General features: G+C 42.6%; 6 protein-coding genes across 8 annotated transcripts; 2 read left to right on the plus strand and 4 right to left on the minus strand.

The window, feature by feature from the left end:
- Window positions 1–29: 29 nt before the first annotated feature.
- Window positions 30–3,971, plus strand: LOC108115010 (MMS19 nucleotide excision repair protein homolog). Its single transcript, XM_017226252.2, has 6 exons — window positions 30–209; window positions 275–658; window positions 1,178–1,527; window positions 1,586–3,028; window positions 3,087–3,509; window positions 3,579–3,971. The coding sequence occupies exons 1-6, from the start codon at window positions 125–127 to the stop codon at window positions 3,768–3,770; spliced, it is 2,877 nt and encodes a 958-aa protein (XP_017081741.2). The 5' UTR covers window positions 30–124; the 3' UTR covers window positions 3,771–3,971.
- A 256-nt stretch (window positions 3,972–4,227) lies between these two features.
- LOC108115011 (MORN repeat-containing protein 4 homolog) lies at window positions 4,228–5,288 on the minus strand. Its single transcript, XM_017226253.2, has 3 exons — window positions 5,183–5,288; window positions 4,830–5,130; window positions 4,228–4,602 (listed from the first exon to the last, which is right to left on the minus strand). The coding sequence occupies exons 1-3, from the start codon at window positions 5,208–5,210 to the stop codon at window positions 4,335–4,337; spliced, it is 597 nt and encodes a 198-aa protein (XP_017081742.1). The 5' UTR covers window positions 5,211–5,288; the 3' UTR covers window positions 4,228–4,334.
- A 321-nt stretch (window positions 5,289–5,609) lies between these two features.
- On the minus strand, window positions 5,610–20,805 carry LOC108114984 (putative cysteine proteinase CG12163). Of its 2 annotated transcripts, XM_017226215.2 has the most exons (6): window positions 20,487–20,805; window positions 12,239–12,655; window positions 7,351–7,475; window positions 6,408–7,154; window positions 6,175–6,356; window positions 5,610–6,115 (listed from the first exon to the last, which is right to left on the minus strand). In XM_017226215.2, exons 1-6 carry the CDS (start codon window positions 20,592–20,594, stop codon window positions 5,850–5,852), a joined length of 1,845 nt encoding a protein of 614 aa, XP_017081704.1. In that variant the 5' UTR covers window positions 20,595–20,805; the 3' UTR covers window positions 5,610–5,849. The 2 variants fall into 2 exon arrangements, with proteins under 2 accessions (XP_017081704.1, XP_017081705.1); XM_017226216.2 differs by lacking the exon at window positions 12,239–12,655 and having other exon boundaries at window positions 20,487–20,803.
- On the minus strand, window positions 7,745–11,538 carry LOC108114985. 2 transcript variants are annotated; one of them, XM_017226218.2, is made up of 2 exons: window positions 8,514–11,538; window positions 7,745–8,460 (listed from the first exon to the last, which is right to left on the minus strand). In XM_017226218.2, the coding sequence occupies exon 2, from the start codon at window positions 8,384–8,386 to the stop codon at window positions 8,132–8,134; it is 255 nt and encodes an 84-aa protein (XP_017081707.1). In that variant the 5' UTR covers window positions 8,387–8,460; window positions 8,514–11,538; the 3' UTR covers window positions 7,745–8,131. The 2 variants fall into 2 exon arrangements, with proteins under 2 accessions (XP_017081707.1, XP_017081706.1); XM_017226217.2 differs by having other exon boundaries at window positions 7,745–8,400; window positions 8,461–11,527.
- A 583-nt stretch (window positions 20,806–21,388) lies between the features above and the next one.
- LOC108114980 lies at window positions 21,389–23,526 on the plus strand. The gene is made up of 4 exons (XM_017226211.1): window positions 21,389–21,499; window positions 21,575–21,811; window positions 21,937–22,987; window positions 23,047–23,526. Exons 2-4 carry the CDS (start codon window positions 21,598–21,600, stop codon window positions 23,474–23,476), a joined length of 1,695 nt encoding a protein of 564 aa, XP_017081700.1. The 5' UTR covers window positions 21,389–21,499; window positions 21,575–21,597; the 3' UTR covers window positions 23,477–23,526.
- On the minus strand, window positions 23,518–24,633 carry LOC108114982 (enolase-phosphatase E1). The gene is made up of 3 exons (XM_017226213.2): window positions 24,213–24,633; window positions 23,755–24,011; window positions 23,518–23,691 (listed from the first exon to the last, which is right to left on the minus strand). The coding sequence occupies exons 1-3, from the start codon at window positions 24,560–24,562 to the stop codon at window positions 23,534–23,536; spliced, it is 765 nt and encodes a 254-aa protein (XP_017081702.2). The 5' UTR covers window positions 24,563–24,633; the 3' UTR covers window positions 23,518–23,533.
- Window positions 24,634–24,695: the final 62 nt, after the last annotated feature.

A 24,695-nucleotide genomic window follows, 5' to 3' on the forward strand; every position in this document is an offset into this window, starting at 1 on the left:
GGCAACACTTCGTTATAGATAAGGGCAGTGCGGCAAGTCATCGGTTATCGGTTCTTAACATTTCGGCTTAACGTGCTTAAAACATATATTAAATTTAGATACCACGCAAGCGACGGTACCCAAAATGACGACGCCCACGCGTGCCTCTCTGGAGAAAGCTCTGAAGAGCGATGAAAAGATCCTGAAGGCCGCCACCCAAATAGCCAAAGGCAAGTTTCCACCCGCATCGCTGGGAGATCGACTTTTCTCACAGAGATTCCTTTGTTTCCTTTAGATTTGGCCTCTAAAGCGTACGACATATCCGTCCTAGCCGAGGAGCTGGGCTTTGCGTTGTCCTCGCCGGACATGGAGGAGAGAGTGGCCGGGACCAACCTGTTGTCCGCCGTTTTGGTGGCCCTGCCGCAGGACCTTCTCCACGAGCCCCAGCTTGTGTTCCTCAGCACATTTTACATGGACCGGCTTCGCGACCACCACAACGTGATGCCAGCCATCATTGACGGCATCGATGCCTTGGTACACATGAAGGCACTGCCACGCGCCCAGGTTCCCCTGATCCTGCAGTCTTTCTTCGAGCACACTACCTGCCAGTCCCAGACGAGGGGCGACCGCACCAAGCTGTTCAACATCTTCCAGTACCTGACGATTAACTTTAAAGATGGTAAGCCTCCGCTTCTTCTTGGCACTGGGGAACGCTGTTGTTTTTAATACTGACTTTTGCTTGTTTTGGCATTATTTGTCATTTGAAAGGGTACCGCAAATGAATTGATTTCCCAAACTTAAAGTTATATTACTAAACTATTATGAATGAATGATATAGAAATTTTCAAGAATCTCTTCTAAAGAATCTCTTCTAAAATATGCAAATTTAAAATGCTGATAAGCAATGCTCCTTTCTGATTAAACCAAAAATAATTAGTTAACCATTTATTTTGATAAAAATTGTTCATTACGAAGAAATTATCTTTAGAACCAACAAAATTTTACCCTGCAATGATAAATAAAGCTTTTAAACTGAGCGATAAATCACCTGAAAGCGACATACATTTTTAGGAATTACTTTATCGAATAGCTTAGTAATGCTGTCCAATTATATAAAGTAGGTTAGAGTTACAATGATTTTCTGTGTTGTAAAGTATGTAAGAAACTTATACAAAATCAAATTTATTAATGTTTTTAGAGCTCCAGACGATGGCCGGCGACTTTGTCTACGGCCTGATCAATTCGATTGACGGCGAGCGTGACCCCCGCAACCTCGACATCATTTTCAGTTTCATGCCCGAGTTTTTGTCTACGTATCCTCTGCTTCACTTGGCTGAAGAGATGTTCGAGATTTTTGCTTGTTACTTTCCAATCGACTTTAATCCCAGCAAGCAGGATCCAGCGGCCATAACTCGGGATGACTTGGCCGTGAAATTGACTAACTGCCTAGTGGCCAACAACGACTTTGCAGAGGATACAGTAGTGCTGGCCATAGAAAAACTAGAGAGTGAATTGCTGGTAGCCAAACTGGACTCCATAGAATTGCTGGTAAGAAAAACGATCATTTTAAATAGCCTTCTCCTCACAATGGTCATTTTTCCAACAGCACCAAGCTGCTATTAAGTTTCCACCCTCTGTTTTGGAGCCGCATTTCGAACAAATTTGGCAGGCTCTAAAAACAGAAACTTTTCCCGGAAATGACAACGAGGAAATCTTAAAGGCCTCGCTTAAGGCTTTGTCTGCTCTCCTGGAAAGAGCTTCGCATTTACCCGATATAAGCCACAGTTACCAAAGCTCTATTTTGGGAGTAATCCTGCCTCACCTAAGCGACGTCAATCAGCGTCTCTTTCATCCGGCCACCGGAATTGCCTTGGTTTGTGTGTCGGGTGATGCGCCCTACGCCGCAGACAAGATCCTCAACAGCTTTCTGCTCAAGCTTCAGGCCACAGACGCAGGGCCTGAACAAAGGATAAAGATTTACCACATAGTAAGCCAGGTGTATAAGCTTTCCGCATTGCGAGATTCTTTGCAAAAACTTGACACCACGATACGAGAGTCGCTTCAGGACGATGTGATCGCTTCTCTGCGACTAATCGAACAGGATGATTTCGATGCCAAACAGGAGAACTTGGAGCTGCAGAAGGCGGCACTTTCTGTGCTCAACGAAAGTGCTCCGGTCCTAAGCGAAAAACAGCGCGCTTTAGTTTACAAAGCCCTGGTTCAGCTCATCAGCCATCCGTCCATCGACCTGGATTTCACCACACTTACGGTCAGCCTCGGAGCTCTGCAACCGGTGGAAGTACAATCAAACTTCATCGACGTCTGCGTCCGCAACTTCGAAATCTTTTCAAACTTTGTCAAGCGGAAGATATATTCGAATTTGCTTCCCCTTCTGCCCCAAATGGCATTTACTCAACGCATTTTGGATTTGGTGTTGACGCAATCCTTTAAAGATACAACGGCAGAGCCTGTTCGTTTGCTGGCTCTAGATGCGTTAAACAAACTGCTCTTAATGGAGGATCAGAGGTTTATCGTGGACTTACAGCAGGAGTCCAATCTGCTGCACAAGCTCATTGAGCTGAGTCACACTGAGGGTCTGACACTGCAGTCGCTCGAGCAGATAGCAGGCGCTTTGAGTCGTATCACCCAGCAACTCCCCCTCTCCGAACAGAGCGCGATAGTTAGCGAGTACCTTCCTGGTCTCAACCTTAATCACTCTGCGGATTTGTACGTTACTAAAGGTCTTCTCGGCTACTTGCATAAAGATATAACGCTGGATGATCATTTCGAGCGCCTTCTGACCGACTTAACGCAGCTGTCTCTCAACACGGAAAACGAACAGTTGCGCGTTGTCGCCCACCACCTGCTTTGCAGTATGGTCAACAAGATGGAGAGCAATCCAGCCAACTTGGGCAAGGTCAAGAAGATTACGGAACAGCTCAAGGTGGCCATAAAAAAGGGCGATGTGCGGGCGGTGGAGATCCTCGCCTGGGTAGCTAAGGGTCTGGTGGTCGCGGGATTCGATGAGGCTGCCGATATTGTTGGCGATGTAAGTGGTGACAAATTGTATTTTGATTCTTTAGATATTTAACCCCATTTATATTTAGCTCTCTGATCTGCTGAAGCATCCGAGTTTGAGTACCGCAGCTGCTTTGGGATTCGACATTATTGCCGCTGAGTATCCGGAACTGGATTTGCCCGTAGTTAAGTTCCTCTATAAGCAGAAGCTTTTCCATACAATCATGGGAAAGATGGGCAACAAGCTGGCGAACTACTGTGTGCACCACCTAAAGGCTTTCGTATACGTACTCAAAGCCACGCCACAGGCAGTGATCAAGCTAAACATTGAGCAGCTAGGACCGCTGCTTTTCAAGAGCCTCGAGGAGCACAATGAGGCTCAATCGCTGTGCATTGCACTGGGCATCTGTGAAAAGTTTGTGGCCCAACAGGACGCTTATTTCCAGGGGCACTTGGCTCATCTCATACCCAGCTGTCTGGAGCTGTCAAAATACAAGGCCCAGCACACCATGGTGAGTGGCTTCAAGGCCTAAAATCTTCTATGGACGCATCAATTAATATGTAATTTCTTTGTCTTACAGCAAGTTCGCATTGCGGCACTTCAGTTGCTATACGACATAACCAAGTATCCCACCTTCGTCCTGTTGCCCCACAAAGTAGATGTGACTCTGGCCTTGGCCGCCGCCTTGGATGATCCCAAGCGACTGGTTCGGAACACGGCGGTCAAAGCCAGAAATGCCTGGTACCTGATCGGATCAGCTAATGAGAATTAGCAGTGGAACAATAATATTTTTGTTGATACTATAAAGCCAATAAGCGAACGCACAAATTTTAGGATTCATAATTTTATTGTTGTTTTTATGGTTTACGGAAGAATCTTAAAGGCGGCTAGCAAATTTAAACGATAGTAGTAATATTGATTTAGACTCTAAACAAATAAGGCTTAAAAATTATATAATAAACGCTATATATCAGATTTTTAAGTTTTGTACAGTTAGGCTGTAAATTTTCTTTATTCTGGTACTATTAGATGAAAACCACGACCTTTTGGAGCTATGATCTAGCTATATGTAGACATAGTAATTTGTATTTAAAATTTCATAACCGCTGGTAGACTCAAGCAAGAACTTAGTGGAGTTGAATCTTGTAGACATATGCTGTATGCTTTTGTGTTTTATTTTTCAAGTTACCAAATTTCTATAGATACATTTAAATAACTTTCTTTGTTAATACTTAGAGCAGGTAGGTAAGAATGTTTTATTTTCCTTTGATACATTTGGACATTTTAAATTCTTTTAAATTCATTTTGGTTGACACAACAGATCTGACGCCACCAATCAGTAGGGGTGCTCGCACTGGGAACGGGCCATAAGAGCGCACTTTTGAGCCCGTTGAACCACCTCGGGACATCGACGCCGCCTCATGAATCGGCAGTCTTGAAAGAAGCCTTCGTTTCTGGGGAATCCGTGTGTGAAGTCTTGGAACGTCAGCAGTCCCAGGCCCCAGATTTTTCCACCTCGAAACTCACCCTCATACTTCATTCCATCAGCGCGCCAGAAGATTCCATTGCCATGAAACCAGCCCTGGTGAAACTCACCTTCGTATCTGGCTTAAAAATAATATTCTATATAGATATTATTCCGATTGGAAGGATGCAAACCAACTTTTGAATATTCGAAAGGAAAAGCCACGGAAACTGAACTTTTCTGTATAACATAAATAGTTCTGGCAAAATACCAAAGATTTGAATATAATATACAACTTTATAGAATTTTGATCAGATCAAAAGGTGGATTTTTGTAGGTTTGCATCCTTGATACTATTAAACTGACTTCGCGCCATCCGCGAACCAAAGGCAGCCTACTCCTTGGCTGAGACCCTCCTGAAACTGGCCATCGTAGCGGGTGCCGTCTGCAAACTGAAGGTGTCCGATGCCGTGCTTTTGGCCACGCTGATTCCACTCGCCAATGTAGCGGCTGGCGTCCTCGTATCGCCATCCTCCCACTTTCACCGCCCCGGCGCTGTACTGGCTCTGTCCATGTCCCTGTTGGTGGTATCCATGCTGACCTTGCTGGCCATGCTGCTGCTGATGTTGATTCTCTATTCGGGCTGTGGTAACGCCCACGCTGCTCACTGGGAGAGTCGAATTTTACGGTCTGTATCCTTTCATCCAGGACACACTTACTGTCATCATCGTAGTCGTCCATGGCCATCTCTCCGTTCACCGCCAGCTATGCAATTCAAGCTGCTACTGAGCTTTGCCTGTTCTGGACTAGAGACCCACACTTTGTGTGGCTTCCAACTGGCCGACGGCCCTGGTCTAAATCTAATTAGCATATTGCAGTTCTGCACAGTGAGGTTGGGTTAAAGAACCAATGATAGGTTACCGAAAAGGAAGTGATTATTAGAACTTTTTATGAATTGATAAGCCATAAGCCATACACATTTGTAATCCAATTGTAGTAATATTTTCCTTTTTATTATTTTCTAAAAATAATCACTTGTTACTGCTTCTTTAACCCACTGTTCAGGACCAACTGTTGCTGCCACCAAGGCTGGCATCGATTTTAAAATATAATATCCCCTGGGTCAGTGATAAGTAGCTGGTAAGATTTAATTCTTGTACAATTTATTGTTATTTCAATTGAAAGCAGAATATGTGGATGCAGACTTTTTCGTGAGATTACAGATGTCCGAAATGATTATACTGTATTTGCGAAGCTCTAAAACTTAACGACTTCCTGGTTTCGTCGGTTGAGAACATTTCAACAGAATTGTACACAAAGTTATTGGCTGAAGTATTAACCTAGATATAGTCGTATGTATGTATATAAGATGGACTTAAATGAAGTCTAGGCGAGCACAGCTGAAGTGGCCATCTCGCTGACGCCGCAGGTGTTGTCACCACGATAAACGCGATAATAGCCCTGCTCTCCCCAGCGTGGACCCCATGAGTTCTTCACTATCCAGTAGGGAAGGGTCTTGTGGAAGTTGGGATAGTCGGAGACGCCATAGCCCACTACCAGTACACCGTGGTCTAGGTTTTTCTTAGAGCACAAGGCCTTCCAGGGATGTGAAACGCCTCCACGATAGAACTGCATAGCGTTGGCATTAATGCCTGGAAAGATATCGATTGATTAGAGTGGACTTAAATGTTTCCTTTTAAATTTGCCTTACCAATCGATATGGGTCCATTAGTGAGCAGCCACTCCTGCATGGCGGTTTCGTTGCCCTTGGGCAGATCCACAAATCCGGATAGCTGGACATGAGACAAGGTCTTGTTGAAGTGGCACTGATTCTTCTTACCCTTGTATGGGTACTCAGCTTCGTACTCCAGGCCGCCAATATCCTTAATGGCTCTGTGGAAGGAATATTCGTTAAATTCTGTTAGTATTATGTCTTCCACTCACTTGTAGGCATTGTCCATGAGGCCACCGTTGCAGGCACTATCCGTGGTATCACAGTCGAGCAGCTCCTGCTCGGAGAACTCCTTTAGTTCTCCGTTTTTCACGGCGTACAGGCCTTCGATATTGCCCGTCACACTGAAGGCCCAACATGAGCCGCACGATCCCTGGTTCTTGACCTCGGTGACAGCATTTTTCTGCCTCCAGTCGAACTCCTTAGGCAGCTCACCGGGGTATGACGGCACTACAGCCGCCGAACCGCCGGTGGCCTTTGCCTCATCACGCTGCCACAGTCCAGTGCGTTCCTTGTACTCCGAGCTAGTCATGTCCGCAAACTCCGTGATTCCGTATTTGGCACTTCCCATTTCGTTGGCGTTAAGTTCCTGGATGGTCTTCAGGTTTTGCCGGAAGATTCGCAGGCGCATCTGGCGTTCGGCGGTGCTCACGTAACGGCGGCCAAATCGTACCTGGAACTTATGGAACAGATGATCCACCTTGTCCAGAGAGCGATGACTGTGCTTCTTATGCGTCTTCTTCTCGGCCCACTCCACGGACCGGCTGTGACGAGCATAAACCGGCGCCTGGTTGCGGCACTTAAAGGTGAGTTCGTGTTCTTCTGTCCTCACCCAGGCCTTCGTCCAAATATCCACGATGCAGCGGTGCTTGGTGCCCGAGCCATCGATTAGATCCGCGTCAATGCGGGTCAAGTTGCCAGAAACTACTTGTCTTGAAGCTGAGTAAACCTTCGCGATTCTAAAAGAGAGAGAAAAGTATAAGAATTGGTAAGTCTTTAGTAAAATTATTGATATTTAACCTTTTTACATTTTAAATTGGAAATTATAAAAACAGAAATATTTTAAATTGGGATAAGTGTAAGTGATATTGGATAAGTGTAAAAATTTAGAGTAAAGAATAAGTTAGGAAAGCTTTAATGCTTATTATTGCTTACTTGTAATGAGGGCCTTCTGATGTAAGTTTGTTAAGCGACTCTTGCAGTTGCGCCTTTGCCGCCGCCTCATTATAAGCCTTGTGTCCACCCAAGATGTCGTTGGCACTGCGTCTGCTGCGATGAACCTGCAAGATAAATAAATATGAATATGACAGAAAACCGGCTAAATATAGTTTTTAAAATTATCCCAAGTTATCCCTCTACATCTTTTTTGACTTTATTTTGATTTAGATTAGATATGTACCTTCCTTGTACACTTTCAACTGTTACATATTTTTTAAGGAATGCAATATGGTATGGCTAAGGAAGAAATCTACATGAAGCACTCGAGATTCTTTTAACTTAAGAGGATTTAATATTTTAAGATATTATTTATATGCAAAGGACCTCCAGCTTCCATCTCTAAAATATTTATTTTGACATTTTGGAGCAACTTTATAATAATTTCGATACCAATATTGCTTAATTTTAAATTCGCAAAAATACAGCGATGAACGCGAACTAATTTTTAAAAATAAAATTTTTTCATAAACCAAGTTTGACAGATTTTCGGAGCCGTTCCTTGGATTTCAAAGGTTTCTATTGCCCGGTCAGGTGGAGTATCCACTTCGTTGACAATTCGGTGATTTTGTCTCCTCGAAAGAGTCTCCCTCGTTTCATTTTTGAACTCCCTAAGCGTGGACAGCGAAATCCTCCAAAAAGCGAAAAAAACTAACTTAAGGATATAGGACATGTTAAAGCGCACAACCAGATCGGAGAACGGGAGTTAAGCCTTGAGGAATCAGAATCCGCACTCATACGGCAGAATGTAGTCGTCGAGCAAGCGCACACGGCGGAGTCTTCCTTCAGAGTCGACGCCCACGTTTCCGCCGCTGGCTGCCACCTGCTGCTCAACCTTGAGCTCCTCCTCCCCCCTCTTCTGCACCTCATGACGCTGCACCACCAACATACCAGCAGCTATAGCCGCCTCTTGGCGCAACCAACCGGACATGATCCAGATGCGGCGAATGCAGGTCGTCAGCGCGAATTGTTTCATCGTGGAAAGACTCTCTGCAGAAAGGATATCTTAATTCGGAAACCATTTTCAAAAGGTATTACCCCTTTCCGCACCTTAAAAAATATTAGAAAAAGTATTTGGTTTTGAGGGTTCAGTTCGAGTTTACCGAGTGATGTCAACTGAAATTTAAAGTTCAAGTCAGGCGATAATGACAACTTTGTTTCAGACCTACTTGGATCTCGTTTTTAAATATATTTTTGTGGGACATTCTAGCTCCAAAGGAAGTTCTTTTTATACCGCTTACTAAGGTGAACAAATTCCTGATTTTTCCATATAAACGTCGATATCTAGAGAACTGAGTTTGGACTGAGATTTGAAAGATATTCTTTCAAAAATATAGTTTCCGCAACAGATGGCGCCAATAGATTGGCACATGGCGACATCTGCTGGTAACAATAATTTCTTTAAAAATTTGTCCAAACATTTTAACCTTTTAAAGGTATAAAACTGGCTTTTAGATTACTATTAATATTAGAAATCTTATATGTCTATAAAGGTTCTAACATTTTATCATAGATATCATAGTTATCATAGATTATTTTTCCCCAGAGAAGTAATCTTTAGTTATTTATTTAAGAATTAGAAGGATAAGCAGAGATTTCACCAATTTTATACAATATCCCTGACAAAAGCGCCCTTTGGAGCATGCCAAAAGTCAAACCAAATAAGCCCTTTGTTTGGTGCCTGAGAGTTCGTTAATCTCGTGCTAATTACGCAACACGGAAACACTTATCCATTACAAACAGACACGCAGCTGTCACCACATCAGACCTCCGACCCTAAAAAGTGAGGAAATGTGACGGGAGTTCTGCGGGAATGGCACATAAATTACATACGAATGCAAATGAAACAAGGACATGTCTGAATTTACATTACCGAAATTGACAGAACGACACAGACGTACTGTACACGTGGCTAGAAGAGTTGCGACAAGAAACATGAAGGCCCAAAAGGCATCTCCCCTCCATCTCTGCACATCTCCAGTTGTGGAATAGGACAACAATAACACCGACAGACACATGCGGCCCATAAACCATTCAATGCCGAACACAAAACCAATTAAACCAAACATTTTGGCTGGATACTCGTTTGCCGGCTGGCATCGATGATGGTGATATGTTGATGCCGTTGATGGGAGTTGGTTTCTGAGGATCCGGGGCCGCAGCCACAGCCACAGCCAGGAGCCGAATGTCTGCTCCTGCTGACGCAGCCAGGCAACTGACATGGCGAATGCGAATGGGGACTGCAGGTGGAGTCACGCTCAAAACATTTGATGGCCTAAAAGGCTCGAAAAGAACATTCGTTGGTAAAAGAGTGGGAAAATATTTTTCCTACACATTTGATTTAGCTTCCAAAGCCTTGATACAAACCATTTATATATTGAAAATATATATATATGTGTGAAATATATAGACAATTTGACTATTGGATATGGGCTAGTAAGGAAATACCATAAATGGTTCTGGTAGAATTCAGTGGGTTCACTCAGAAGATTATTGCCTTACTATGTATGGAGATGTCTTAAGTTTTTATCGCTGATCTACGGATGACTGTTTATAAACGGCTGAATTAACAGTTTCCAGTTTTAAAAGGTCACTAGTTAGTTGAGATCAAACTTAGGCTATAACTATTTTCCGAGTGCAGGTCATCTAGATGCGACAACAATACCGAATGGAATGTAATGGTTGCGACGTGTGTATAATTAAAAATACAGGAACACAAAAAGAAGGAGCAACCGAGCCGTGTGTCGATGGGAGTCCCATGCCATCCGATTCGATGTGTGCAGCCTGTGTCCGAACATGAATTCATTAAGCTGCCTGCCCAGCAGTTCCTTTTCCAGCCTGGCTCCTGCTGGCCTGGTTGGCCTGGCCTACAATCCAACCCGCACCCAGCCCATCCCAGCACCGAAGCGGGAGCTGTTAATTCAAATGTGTATTTCAATAAGAATTATAACGTAAATGATGTTTCAACGACCCTGGGGGCACAGTGGGCTAGGCAATGATGTGGGTGGCTTCCCTATGTGGGAATGATCAGAAGTGGGATTGGAGGAGTGTGCAATGGCCTGTGAAATCCATTTGGATATATTGACAGTCAAGTGCCGAACGCGACTCTATACTTTGTGATAGTTGGCGTAAATCAGGAATGCAACTGAATGGTTCTCATTTTCAAAGCACTTAATTAATTTATTCCGCGATGACTTTTCCAAGAGCTCATTAGGCACTCATATGGGTTGGAAATAATGTTGGAAAGAGGTTTCCGATTGTTGAACATGTCCAGCACAGATTCAATCGAATTATTATTTCAATTCAAATTTCATTTATCCACCGATGTGTGGACTTAAACTCTGTAATTAATAGTTTTATTTATTAGAAGTGAAGAGCTACTGCAGTAATGATATTCGTATATCTAATTTTTCGTCAGTTTACAACGATTACAATAACATTTTGTGAAACGGGGTTTAAAGTCGAATAAATCAATTTCATTTAATATAAAACCCCAAGCAAAGGCCACTGATTTTTTTAATATTTTGTAAGAAACAAAGCAATGTAGGAGGAGATATGCCCTATCAAGGGACTGAAATTTAAATTGCTTTTACACATTAAACGCAATCTTCAAAGTAGCGTTCCAGCCATTAAAATTGCAGATTCTGTCGTTGATTATTTAACCCCTTATGTTCTCTGGGTTAAGTCGGGTGGAAAGTGCCCACCCCAAGAGACAAATCGCCTTCGACCCACTGTGCGTGGCACCACAGAGCCAACCGCTGTAAAAATTAGAGCACGAGGATAATGAGAACACTTGCCTCGCACTCTGTGTGTTTCTGCTGCTGCTTCTGTCGACACCGTGGGCACTGCACGGCGAGCTGGAGGGGCAGCATCCCACACCCCACCCACTTAACCTCTCATATATAGCGGCACTTGGGATCCCCCAAGACATATAGACAGGCGCAGATGGCCCCTCCCCAGGTGCTAGGAATACGGCTAAGATACGGCCGGGTTAAACAGATTGCGGCCGTAATTTGAGAGCGGAAACTCATTTGATTATTAAGGTGAAATAAGTGTTTTGCGGGGGTGCTAAAACGAGAAATCCGGGCGAAACCATTCACCCACCCAATCCCTATCATCACATCACCATTTTCATCATCATCATCATCATCATCATCGGCATCAGGTGAAAAGGCAAGCTTAAATAAATTCAATTAAATAACATTTTCCTTTTTTATTGTTCGCATTAAGGTGAGTATGTATAAAGAGTATTTATGTGTGAAAGACAGAGACAGTGAATGATGGGTGTGGGTGAGTGGTTGTGTGTGTGTGATTCGGATGATAATGAGGATATTCATGATGAAGCAGTTGGTATAGTAGTAGCCTCCACCTCAGGGTCCTTCTGCTCCCGAACGGTCTCCTCCTGCTGCTGCTCCTTTTCCTGGCTCTTTTCGAAATTATACGCACCCACCGATAGGAAATCGTCGAGCCAACGCTTCTCATTATCGTTCAGCTCAGTGGCGATTGTGGTGGAGGTTACAGCCTCCTCTTCGTGCTTGTCCTCCTCCACCTCTTCCGCCTTTTTTTCCGCCTCATCAATGCTAATTGCCGTGGCGGTCTCATTAGTGGCTTCAGGTGGACCTAACTGGACGACTGTTATGGCAACAGGAGCCAAGGTATCACTAGGAGCAGCTGCAGCAGGAGGGGACGCAACAGTTGGAACGGATTTGGTCAGGCTGACCTTCCGCTTCATGGGCCCAAGGTTAGTAATGATCTGGGACTCCAGATTGGCCATCTCTGCGTCGCTCAGCTCGTTCCTTTGACCGCCATTGAAGATGTTATTACTCACGTATTTTTCGTTCAGCAGACGTGCTTTCTCTCCTGGATCTCCGTTCACCGAGTTCTCCGCCGTGTCGGTGCAATTGGAGGTGATCAATTCGCGGTATTTGTCACACCACTGAGTGCGCAGCCAGGGCTTCTCCAAGATAACCAACCGACAGATTAGGTCTGCGTCCTCCGGCCGCTTCGCCTTCGTGTCGAACGCATTTAGCAGGATCTCGTACCGCACTCCGGCGTCGATTTCCCGATAGGCATCGATGATATTTAGGAAGTTCATCGACAGGGGCAGAAAGGTCATGGCTATGTTCTGGACCCCAATCAGGTTGGGGGACAGATACTCCCGCTCTCCGGGATTCAGTACATGGACCAGCTTGATCGGTGGCTCACTCACCGCTTGATCCGTAGTCGTTTCCGGAGTTTCCGTGCTCTGTTTATTCAGGTTTCGGGATTTTCCAACGGATTTGGGTGTTTGGGAATTGGTGTGTTGTGTTGAGGGAAAGACGAAACAAAAAGCAAAACACATATAAGGATACACACAAAGAGATTTCGGTTGGAATTATGACATGGTGATCCGGATGCCGTGTTCGGATAAGAGTGCGTTTATAGGGGCGTGCGTGAGTGATGTTCGGATGTGGCAAGCCAAGCCGTGTGGTGATTGTGTGATTAAGCGATGCAGTGTGACCAACAACTTTAAGCCTGTTGACCTACATGGTTAATCCCACAAATTATTTTTGCCAGTGGCATTATTTTCCGCTTTCTGGATTATGAATACGAATAACAGTCAAACACAATTAATTCGTCCAATGTCAGACACACACAAAAAGCCAACAAGGTTTTTTTTTTGTTAATTTATAAGCTGAACTTTCACCACTTGCACTCCAGTGTGAGCTTGATGTGAGTTGGATAACAGTATTTCAGTAATCTATTCCATGTCCGATGTGATATTAAAATTTTTATATGTTGTTAATCGCGAAACAGTTTAATCAGTTTAAAACACAGAAAATGTAGATTTATTATTCTGATTATGATTCCTTATTCCATCATATTCACATAATAGGCTAAGCAGTAATGTATTTATCTTTTTTAAACGTCCCATTAAACGATTACAAATTTATGGAACGCACTTTAAACTGGGTAGGGAGGAGGGACTTGTGGGTGGTTTGATATCACACCAGCGAGTGAGTAGGAAAATCCCCTTCATTTAAAATACAGCAAGGCATTGCGGGGCGGGGACTTAGGTTAATTATAAGTGAATGCATTGCAAGGCATAATGTCCGTGCCTCAAAGGCTCAGTTAATCGCTGTAACGCCCCCCTTATGCACCTGCTCGACTGACCGGGCCTAAAGCCTAATGAACTCCGCATAATTGCAACTGCAATTGCGGTCAAACTGCGGCATCGGATCGGGACATCAGATGACCAATCAAGTCAATCACTGGCCAACGCTTGACTGGGCTTTTCAGGCCACAAAAACTAATTAACCGCCGTAACGAAACTGAAACGAAACGATGCGAGCCACACCGAACCGGTTTGCGGAGCATTGCAGCAGCATCCATCGATAAATGATGAGACACAAATGCAAAAAGCCGATGACAGACAGTCAGTGGGACACAGAGATGGATCGACGGACGGACGACCGCAGACGGATTTTGCTGAATAATTTAAAAAATCGGAATCACAAAAAGGCAGTCAACTAGCTTCGAATGCAGCCAGTTTTGCTTCTGTTAGAGCACTAAGAGAATTTCGTAGTGCGTTCTTCTAAGAGTAGGAAGTTTTTAATTGAATGATTAAGGCAGGTCTTCAAAACGAACTTTGATTTAAATTAGTAAGTTAGGTAGAATTTTTAAATTGTGCGACAAAGAGAAATCCAAATACGTGGTCAAAACTATTAGGTAAGTGGGTAACATCTGTTAAGGAGAATTTCATAAAAATGATCTGATGTTCTTGAAAATCTGTAGCTGAAGACATCTAAGAGCGTACTCAACTTTGGTTGTATGCCAAACAAACAATATCCGAAACATAAATATTTTAGTTCAGTATGTCATTGCAGAGTTCAGTATTAGACAATAGATAACTCAACTGGAAAACTCCATATTTCGCGGAGTGTATGGCTGCTATTGCTGCTGATGCATTGCAGTTGACAGTGACTGCGGCCCACGGAGGATGAGGATAGGGTCATCGGGTAGTTTGGGGGAATGGAATACTTGGCGTCTTGTTGACGTTTTGGTCGTTCATCCTCATTGCCGCTGACGTCGTGACAAAAAGCCGAAAAATGCATAAAAACTTTTGACAGCGGTTGCGTCACTGCTAGCGACGTTGATGCCCGCCTGATGCTCAAGCTGATTATGTTGAGTGGGTGGTGGAAAATGGATGGAGATGGTTTGGAGAAGGAGCATTGGAGCATCGGAGCGGCCGGAGCTTGTTTTTCAATTAAACTTTATGGCATTTTAAACAACATAGCAAGCCATACCAAAACACGTTGATGGGATTTTAAGTTCTTCGCAACGCCCACTTGGTAGGTTCGCTCTAGTTGTCGTCCTGGCAACTCCTTGGCAAAAGAGCAACCAATTTATGCAATACTCAGTATGCCTGTTGCCATCTTTTAATACACTGCTCTGCACTGAGCGCATCAAGGGATTGTAGTGGCGATACTTTGGAATGCGAACGGAGGTACATTATCTAAAAGTAATCAACCTATTTATTAAATGCCGTAATGGTTTCATACAAGGATTATCTTCCTTGAAGGATGTATTAATTAAGGACGAGATATAGCCAGCTTATTTCTGAAAACTGCAAGACTTCTTTAGCCACGAGTCATTTAAATTTATTCAAATATTCAATTTGAAGCAGAACTACTGTATGAATGAATAATTGAATTGGGTAAATCATGTCGAACGGAATTTCGCACAAGTTTAAATTATGCAAAAGAGGTCCGCTTGAAAACAGGTGTTTAATTCCACTCTCTGCGCATCAACTGCATATGAAGTAGTTAATGTGTGTATTTTAGCGAGCGTATTTTCCGGACACTTTCCATCAATCAGCCAATTCCCCAATCTGGACAAACACAACGGGCCAACACCATAAGCCCCTGTTGCAGTCAGTGGCTTACTGAACCCGTGTGTAAACACAAAATCTGCCAGTGTAAACGGTTCCGGGGAAATATTAAACGAAACGCTTTCGAAAAGAGTCGGGTGTTGCGCATTAAGCCGTGCTCTGATGGCAGTGTTGAAAAACTTTAATTGAATCATCGCAAACATCAACGAGCAAACGTTACGTCGCAGCGGCAGAGTAGTGGCAGCGCAGCCACTGCAAATTGGCAATTTGGCTTGTGTTGTTTTTAATTAAAGTTTAATTAAAGCGATTGGCCCGCTTGGCAGGCAAATAAATGCAACGCCAACATCATCATCGCGGCGATATTCTGTCATTGGTGACTTAATTTTTTCCACGCAGCCCATTAACATTTTGAAATCCACTTACGCACGACCGGCTCTGTGAATCCATTCCCTCTCCCATCCTCACCCCACCTATGGGTCGACAAACCGGTATTGTATCAAAACTAAGGTAAGGGGTTTAGCCTGCTTAATCCGAATCTGAGTCGGAATCTGAGAAACTGACTATCTGCGTTGTGCAACACACTTGTGTCCAAGGTGAAGATGCCGCACTTTTGGGCTTTGATGAGGTGCGCACGTTTTGGGCGTGTTTTAGTGTTAATAAAGACATTAACCTTGGCAGGGGGCTTTCTTCGGGCACCTGCTGTGCTCGCTGAATCCCATTCAGAGCGACTCTTGGGTTAGCACATTTACATAATGCTGCCAGAAGATGCGATTTTTTAATAAAATCAAGTTCATCTCTCATCTTGTGCTCAGATGTGAATACATATTGGATGTAGTTGGACCTTAATAAGTTGACGTAATGGGTTCTTTTTGTTTCTGTTTATATTTTGAGTGTTTACTATTCTCTATATATAATAGATATTAATAAATGATACATAATACATATGATAGATAGACTGTGCACAGCTTATCTTTGAACTTAATCATTATTAACTAAAATGAGATATATATTTATTTATATATTGGTCTCTCAAAATAATTAAACAAAGCTTAAGACCAGAAGATACAATGTGAAACTGTAGAGTTTTTTATTTGACGAATTTGACAAGACTTTCAAGATAATATTTCAGTTTCCCACGTGAACTGATTTCAAATTTAAGTAAACAGTCTTTGGCGTGTTTGTCAATACTCAACCATCTCGTCTTCGTCTTAAATTGATTTATTCAGCCTCGACATCAACATTTTGGGGTTTCAATTGGGTCTGCACATTGCTTACCACATGTGAGCTTGTAGTTTATGTGCTGATTTTGGGAAATTCCATATCTTGCACTAACTAATAACCGATGCTGAAATTTTAAATTCCAACCACGCTTCACGCAAGCATCTTTGGAATGATATTGGCTTTGTTCGGTGCTATCTGGCATCAGGACACCTGCAGATTCAGTCCCCATCCCATCCGCCCTCTATTGGCGTCATGGCATGGCAACCTAACCCACAGTCAATAGATAGTCTCCTGACCTCCGACCCCCCACCACTCATAGTTTTAAGCTTATGCATTAACCATCGCAACCCGAAGCACCCCACCCCCCACTACTGCATAGTGCTGACACAAGTTTGGAGCTTAAGTTTAAAATATTTTTTATCAAAATATTTAAATTGAAAAACAATTATTTAACACTACTGACAGACTAATTACAACCATGTGCGTTTTTCAATTTTAATAAGATTGGTTATCTTAAATCACATTATTATTTGACTAATTTAACTTTAATATAATCGCATTTATAATGTATTAATAAAGTGAACAAACATTAGTCTATAAAATAGTTATACATTTTAGATCCTTAAATAAGATAGCTAATGCAACAGCACTTGGGATGCCTGCTTAAATTTCCAATCAGACAATGGAGACACACACGCACACATGCCGCACCCCCGGCATTTACCCACAGATTGGCCCCCTTTTGGCCAAGCTCATTATAAACTTTGCCTTCACAGCTCCCCTGGGTGCTAATTTGCGCCCTCTGTGTCGAATGTGGAGTATTGGCATAGGGATTGGAGGTGGGAAGATGGGATGATGGGAGTGGATTGGGTCTCGTTGTCTTGGGCCGGCCAAACCATTTAGTGGGTCCAATGCCGTAATTTCCTTTGGCATTTCTATTAGGCGGCAAATCATGCTCAAAATTATACAAAGGACGCCCAGACAAATGGATGGATCGATGCATAGAGACTTCGACGGGCGGAGTCAGCACATTCCCAAGCTGATTTACATAAAGCCAAAAGCCAGAAAGAAGATTCCCATTTGACAACCGCCGACAATTTGCTGGCAGAGACATCGATAGATTCGTCCATCGCTTTTTTTCTTGGCCTTTGTTTTTGTGGTTTGTGAATCATCCGATTTGATTTCCTAAATGACAGTCATAAACCCCTCCGACTACTCCAATCCGCCGACAGAGATTTGTGAGACAATAGTAGCCCATAAGTTGGCAGCAAGTTTTCTGCGAATCTTGCCGCTGACTTGACTGAATGAATATGTATATTATACTCGCATATTATACCCGTGTGTACTCATAAATATTTGCGTGGACGTGGATGTGGATGTGTTTGGTATTTGTGGCTATATCCGCGCATATAGTTCCGCAATAATATTCATTTATGCAAATTTTTCTATGCATTCTTTCTAGTCTCTGTGCGTGCGTTTCAGAGCTTCTTTCCCCTTTGTATTTACCCCTTTATTATGCCATTTTCGGGTATATTAGGTTCCTGCAACTAGTATATTATTATAAACTAAAATTAATGCTTACACTCCCTTAACGATTCATTTTATATAACTTCATAAATGTTTTTTACAGCTTAAAAATCACGGAGTTACGAAACAGTTCAGTAATGGGTACAACCCTTTCGGTCCTTTGTTAAATCACCATTTTAACTCTGTTTATTTAAACTTATTTCTGCTTTCATTGAGGCATGCGTCAAATTAAAATTCAACATTCGAAATGCGACGCGGTAAATAATTCAAGTGGCCGGACTCTTGCCCCCCCGCCCGCCCTTCCACATCGCTGTGGCTTTAACTCGTTGAACCCTTTTTACGTTATATTTAATTATTTGCATATACAAATATTTTTGTTTGCCGGAGTATGATGAATGCTGTGAGATTTTTTTCTGGTTCCCGTTTTTGCCCTGCTGCCTGCCGGCAATTTAATTGATATTGATGACGCTGCTCCAAATGGCATCACCCCAAAGTCCAGCCAGGTCTCCTCTAAAGGGATGAGGGGCTAACAGGCTGTGCTCTCTCAGTCATTAATCTAGCACATTACTTTGTGGCATTCTGGTGGACGGAGGGGGCACACTGAAGCACCACAAACAGAAAATTTAATTTATTTAAATTGAAATCTGTTCCCCTTCTGAATCATGGATCAGTTAATCACAATTTGAAATCTGTTCAGGTTCTCGCAGTGGTGTGCACATAAATTTCCGAAGATTTCTCGGAATTATTTATTTAAGTTGATATCATCAATTATGGCCTGCCTGCTGACAAATTTTGTCATATTTAGTACTCTTCAAGCAGTTGATAGACTTTCTTGTTCAGCTTGTCCTATTCTATATCGAATGTCTAATTCATGAAAAAGTTATATTATGTTAAATTCTGTTTTCTGAAACCCAAAGAAATAAATACATAAACAATATAAGTACTAGTTGAAGGAAATCTTAAGTTTTTAATATGAAAATAATTTTATATCCGTTTAATTGTTTTAATTTAATGCATTCGTTGTACAACCACTGTATTGCCATTGAAATTATTAATGCACACAAAAACACTTCTGACTGCTAACTGACGTCGCTAGACTAAATAAAAGTCCATTGTTCGTTGGAGATACTCATCGCTTTCTAAATAAATTTGTTTATGAAAACCTGTGCACTAAGTGGGCAGTTGTTCACCGCTTTTAAACACTTTAAAGTTTAAACACAGTAAATCGTGTCTTGTATAAGGAAATATCATGATATAATTTAAAATGTTCATTTTCTGATGAATCTGCTTATATGTAATAATAAAACGAGGTAACATAAAGCACCCTCCAGTTTCAAAGGTATGGAAACAAAAGAAGGCTTGGTCTTAAGTTAATATTAGGGTTGATAGCTAGCACAGGGATGAATACGACCTTAAGTCGTTTTTTCTTTCGTTACCCTTATATTTCTATATTGGGTAACATGTTATCATACATTTTACTCTAAATATAAACATTTTCAGCAAAAAGAAAAACAAGGTTGTCTAGGGTTAAACCCATTCCGACGGAAGTCGTGAAATCCTCTTTTCAAATTTAAATTCCGCGTCCATTTCATGAAAGTCCACTTGAAAGGCAGAAATTAAAACGCAATTTCAGCGCACAAAGCAATTTTGAACGGACTAGTGGGAACGATTAAATAGCCCGATAAGAAGCAGTTGGAAAAACAGCGTAGTCTGGGGATCAATGGGTTTCTATCGGTCAAAAAGAGAAGTAAACAGCTGACGCGTCACAAAATAAACAAAGGCCGTAACAGATAAGCGGTACCAGGGAAATAGAGCACTAAATAGAAACCAGAAAAATAGAGCTCATCGAAGGTTTACAGAGTCTAAATGTGCAATATCTTTTGAATCAGATAGGAGTGATTGTCAACGACAAGTGTATAAATAAAATAGTAAACGAAACAAATTCAATTGGAAAAATAAAAGTTTTTAGATTGTAGATGTCCTACGCCTATTTTATCCTATTTTAACAAGACTTTCATTCGACATGTATTGCTTTATATCTCTTTAAAGTGGAACTATTTATAAGTGTACTCTAACATGAATTCATTCACAGGCCTCTGTTTAAGTTACGGAGGTTGGACTGTATGTAAACATACATAGATTTGATATTCTTTTTTCTGTGTACTTAAAGCAAGAGCAAACAACGGCCCATCAGCCAATATGGCGAGTGTGTGTAAGTATAGGTATGGGTGTGTAGATGAGCAGGTGTGCATGTGTGTGTTTCGGCAAGCGGGTGAGAGAGAGTGAGCGTTAACTGTAAAATTGCATATTTTTCGCTTAATGTTAAACCGTTATCCCTGCCCCCAAGCCTTAGTCACTTTGAAGGGGATTACGTTATTTTGTTGGCCCTCGCAAAAGCGTTTTGATGTGGAAATAGTCGCGTTGCTGAATCATAACAAAACAACACACGCACACTTACCTCAGCATCGCCCTGTTCCTGTCGCACTCCCTCCTCTGTGAGTTTCTCGCCAGCTGCTTGGCACAAAAGCAATAGAAGCGCAACTGTTGCTGCCGCTAACAGCCTCATTTTGCTTGTGGCGTGGATGACTGTAATTTAGGGGGGTGTGGGGTTCTGAAATCTCCACCAAAAAATTCGCCGATTTTCAATGTGTTCGGTTCACAATGACGTTTGCACAAATCACGCGCACAGGTGAGATCGAATGTTTTCACGTTCCGCTGGCGAAATACGCCGCTTTACTGTTTGGTGGTTTTTGGTCTTTGTTTTCTGCGAGCTAGGGGTGGATCGAAATCCGACAGTTCAGTGCTTTCGATTTTTCTTAAATCGATATTTATTTATTTTACAACAATCGATTAATTTAAATCGTTATCTGATTGAACCTTTTGTGGAATATATATATAAAAAAATTAAATATATTATTTTATAAATTAATATTCTGATCTTGAATAAGGCACCTAAAAAAACTATATCAGATTATCGATAATTAATTAAAGCGCCAAATTTTAAATTTTCTATCCAAATTTGGATTGTCAATCCGAAAGGCAATGCTTATTACTATTTTTATTTATAAAATTGGAACTTGACTTGATATCGAAATTCTGAAATTTTGGAAAATGGTAAATCTTCTGCTATTATATAAATCTGTCTATTTATTATTCAACTCTTTAAAATGTTAATTTTAACCTTAAAAAACAATGAAAATATATTTTCATCATGTCAGTATTTTTATTTAGCTCTATGAATCTGTTCATGTCAAATATAATATCCTTATTAACTGTAGAAACCATCCGTTACTATTAAAATGCAATTTTTTATATATTTAAAAAGGGTAATAAAGATTCGGAACATTAATAGATATATTACCTCATTGCGACTGCGCAAGGAAGTCCTTTCGAAACCAGGACAGCTAATCGGTGCGTGACCTGGCGAATGGTATGCTCAAAACGGAAGTGCACAAAAACAAACAGTAAAAGGTAACCGCTGGCAACAACTCCAGGTTGTGCTTATTGATAAAGCGCGTTTGCAACAATTATCTATTTCTATTTCAGAGCAGACTTCCGCTTTTCGCAGCATGAGCTCACACTATCTCAATTCCTGTGTGAAAGTGCCAATCGATCCTTGTAACAACTGTCCGGCTCCGGTCTACAACCGCCCTAAGCTCTGTTCCCTTGGAGGAAAGAAGCCGACAGATAAGACTCCCATTGCGTCACCGAAGAACGAGACACCTGCGTGGAGCACCCAGATGGGTGTCAGGTCCCTTGCTAAATTCTATGATAGTATACCTGGTGAGTTCGATTCTACGACTAAAGTTTATTTTATTCATAATTTGGGCATTTAAAGCCAATTCGGAGAAAGGTTTTTTTTAATGGCTTTTCGGACCATAATCATATATGTAATGATTTTTTTCTAGACTACTGTGATGTTAAGCACCTGCAGCATTCCGAGTTCTACTCCACGCTAGAGAGTCTTCGAAGCACAAGCCGTGAACTGCGGTCCCAGCCAGCTGCTGCTCCGACTCGAGAGCGATGCGCCAGTGCCAGCAGCAGTTCTATGGGTCCTGGAAAGTCTAAGAAACGACCGTCCAAAGGGAAGAAGATAAAAAAGCGTCCTCTGACACTGGATCCTGCTCCTCCGCCACCAATCGTAGTGATCCCCGAGCATCAGAATAGATGTGACACTCACCCAGTGGTCCATACTCCGAATTCCAGTTGTCTTAGCGAGGAGTACGACAAGTGCCTCAGGGATTTGAGTCGTCTAAAGAGCTTTAAGGAGGATTTTGCCGTAGAGGTGGCGGATTTTAAAAGGTCGCTGAAAAGTTTCGAAGCAGAGTTTCGCAGGCCAAAATCCACCAGCAGCAATGGGACTCAAACACAGACCCACAGCCAGACCCAGAGCCAAAACCGTTCCCAGCCAACTTCCAATCCAGGCCAACATACAGCAGAACGGGCTAAATGTCGGAGAGAAATGCTGCGCAGGTGCTTTAGTGTCAATGATCTTCAAGGATGTTCAACTACCTCAGAACGCCAATCCAAACCTTCGAAACCAGTTCAGCCTGCGCTCAGCAACTATTTCCCCCACCGTAAGGAGGAAGAGGTCCCCAAAATACAGATACAATCGCCCACCACTTCATCGAAGCGAAGCAGTAGTGCCTCCACTGTAGGAAGAGTTCGAGGAAGACGTGGCAGGGGGAGGAAAACGAAGCCAAGTTCTACCGCTAAGGATGAGAAGCCACTGCCACCGCTAAGCATCTTCGACCTGCCGGAGGAACCGATCCAAAGACGAACGCCCAGTGTGTCGCCATTACACCCAGTTTCTCGGCCAAATCTTGCAGCCACTTTGAGGGCAGAAGTTTCCAGGAAAAAGGTTAAGGAGCTAAAGAACAACTGCACCTTTCATGACCCCCGTCCGCAATTTGACTGGGAGGTGAGAAAGACCCCTGCTTGGAAGTCACTGTCCCTAAAGTAAGTGAAATTCCTTAAGTAAATCTTCTAATAAACCTAATCACACTTTTCTCCCTCAGCGAATCTCACAAGGCTTTGTTATCAATTCGGTTAGCCACCCGGAAGGCAGAGCAAGCTTTCCAAGAACGCCAATACGAATTGCATATGGAAATGATGCGACAGCGGGTAAAATCCGCTCCTCTTCTCCTCGAGGGCCCCACCTTCTGGGGACCGGAAGTAGGCAAGCTGACCCACACCTGTCGTAGCGAGGAAATGCGCCACTCGTGCGAGGGCAGCCGGCAGCGGAGGAAGAAAAAGTCGGAGTGCCCAGTCCCAGATACAGATACCAAGCTCCAGCAGCTGCGCAAAATTTATGGTTCTGAAAAGTCCTGCTCGAGGCAATCTCAAAGAAGCAAGCGCTCTGGAAGACGGCCACATGGACTAGTTACAGAGACGCCCACCCACGATAGCGGCGACGACCTGTGCAGCGTAGATCGTGCCTTCCTCTAGAGAATCACCTAATTTCTAAACACCTAGTCACAATATATGTATTCTTTTTGGATTAACCTACGCTTGGGATTTATTGATCGGCAATTTGAGGGATAAAAGCGGTTTGAAGTCTGTTATCACCTCGAAGCAGCTTTTTTGATCATCTGTTAAGGGGGCGTTTCCAGGACGCTCAAGGATAATGGCTTGTAATCCAGCAGATTGAGCAGCAGCCGCTTCTAAAATGTTGTAAAATGTAGAACAAGCATTAGGATTGTAAGAGAAAATAGTCCAACGCTTACCTCCTGGAATGTCCGTGAGAAACAGTATGTGCTGTGGTTCCTCGTTTAATATCTTGGCTATATTTTTGTAAGATTGCTGGTCCTGCTTGTGGCCCACATGTGTGTCAAAGTGAGCACTGAGAAACGGTTGCAGGTTTCCCTCTACACTATAACCAAAAATAAGCTTTTGGGCAGCAACACTGCCGCTGGAGTAGACAGCAATCTGGAGACCCTCATTTTGCCAGGCTTGAAACGTTTTTGGAACATCATCATACACACTAAACATGATAAGGAAATGGAATACATTAATAATCTACTACCAAGAACAGAATCAGAGTTTTAATGTGATAAAAAGTAGAATTTTGAATTGAAAATTCGCATTTACCAATGTAATAGTAGATGCAAAAAAACCGAGAACATAAAGTAACAACGTGTTGATAACGCATGAAAATTTGGGTAACGTATCATATGAAACTTACTGTCCCTTGAGCTCTTTGCTGGCATAACCCTGCTCCCAGATGAGGCCCTGCAGCGTTTTCATCGGCGTGACCTTTAGATCTTGGTCAATAAGATAGCGTACAAAGTCTGTCATCAGTTTTACATCCACTTCCGTCGGCGGAGTACTTAATGAGGCCTTAAAATCGGAAAATTGAGGTACTTTCTGCAGATCGTAGACAAGCTGCTTGGTATCATCTCCAGCCCAGGATTCCTCTAAGAACTTTTCCACATTCTTTTTGGCATACGGAAACAGGACATCATGCACGAAGCTGATCGAAGTGGTTGTTCCTTCGATGTCAACCAATACCACCTTGGCTTCTTTGGTCGTCATTGTGCTTATCAGTGGGATTAAGTTATCACGCGGGATCCGTAGACTTTCCAAGGGCTCAGCATCTGTTGGTTCTGATAATGGAGATGGGACTAGAAGTAGCCGGCGCTATCGATTGAACACTGTAGATAGCTAT

This window comes from Drosophila eugracilis, unplaced genomic scaffold (assembly GCF_018153835.1).
Source record: "Drosophila eugracilis isolate 14026-0451.02 unplaced genomic scaffold, ASM1815383v1 contig_1897, whole genome shotgun sequence".
In the NCBI taxonomy this organism is placed as follows: Eukaryota; Metazoa; Arthropoda; class Insecta; order Diptera; family Drosophilidae; genus Drosophila; species Drosophila eugracilis.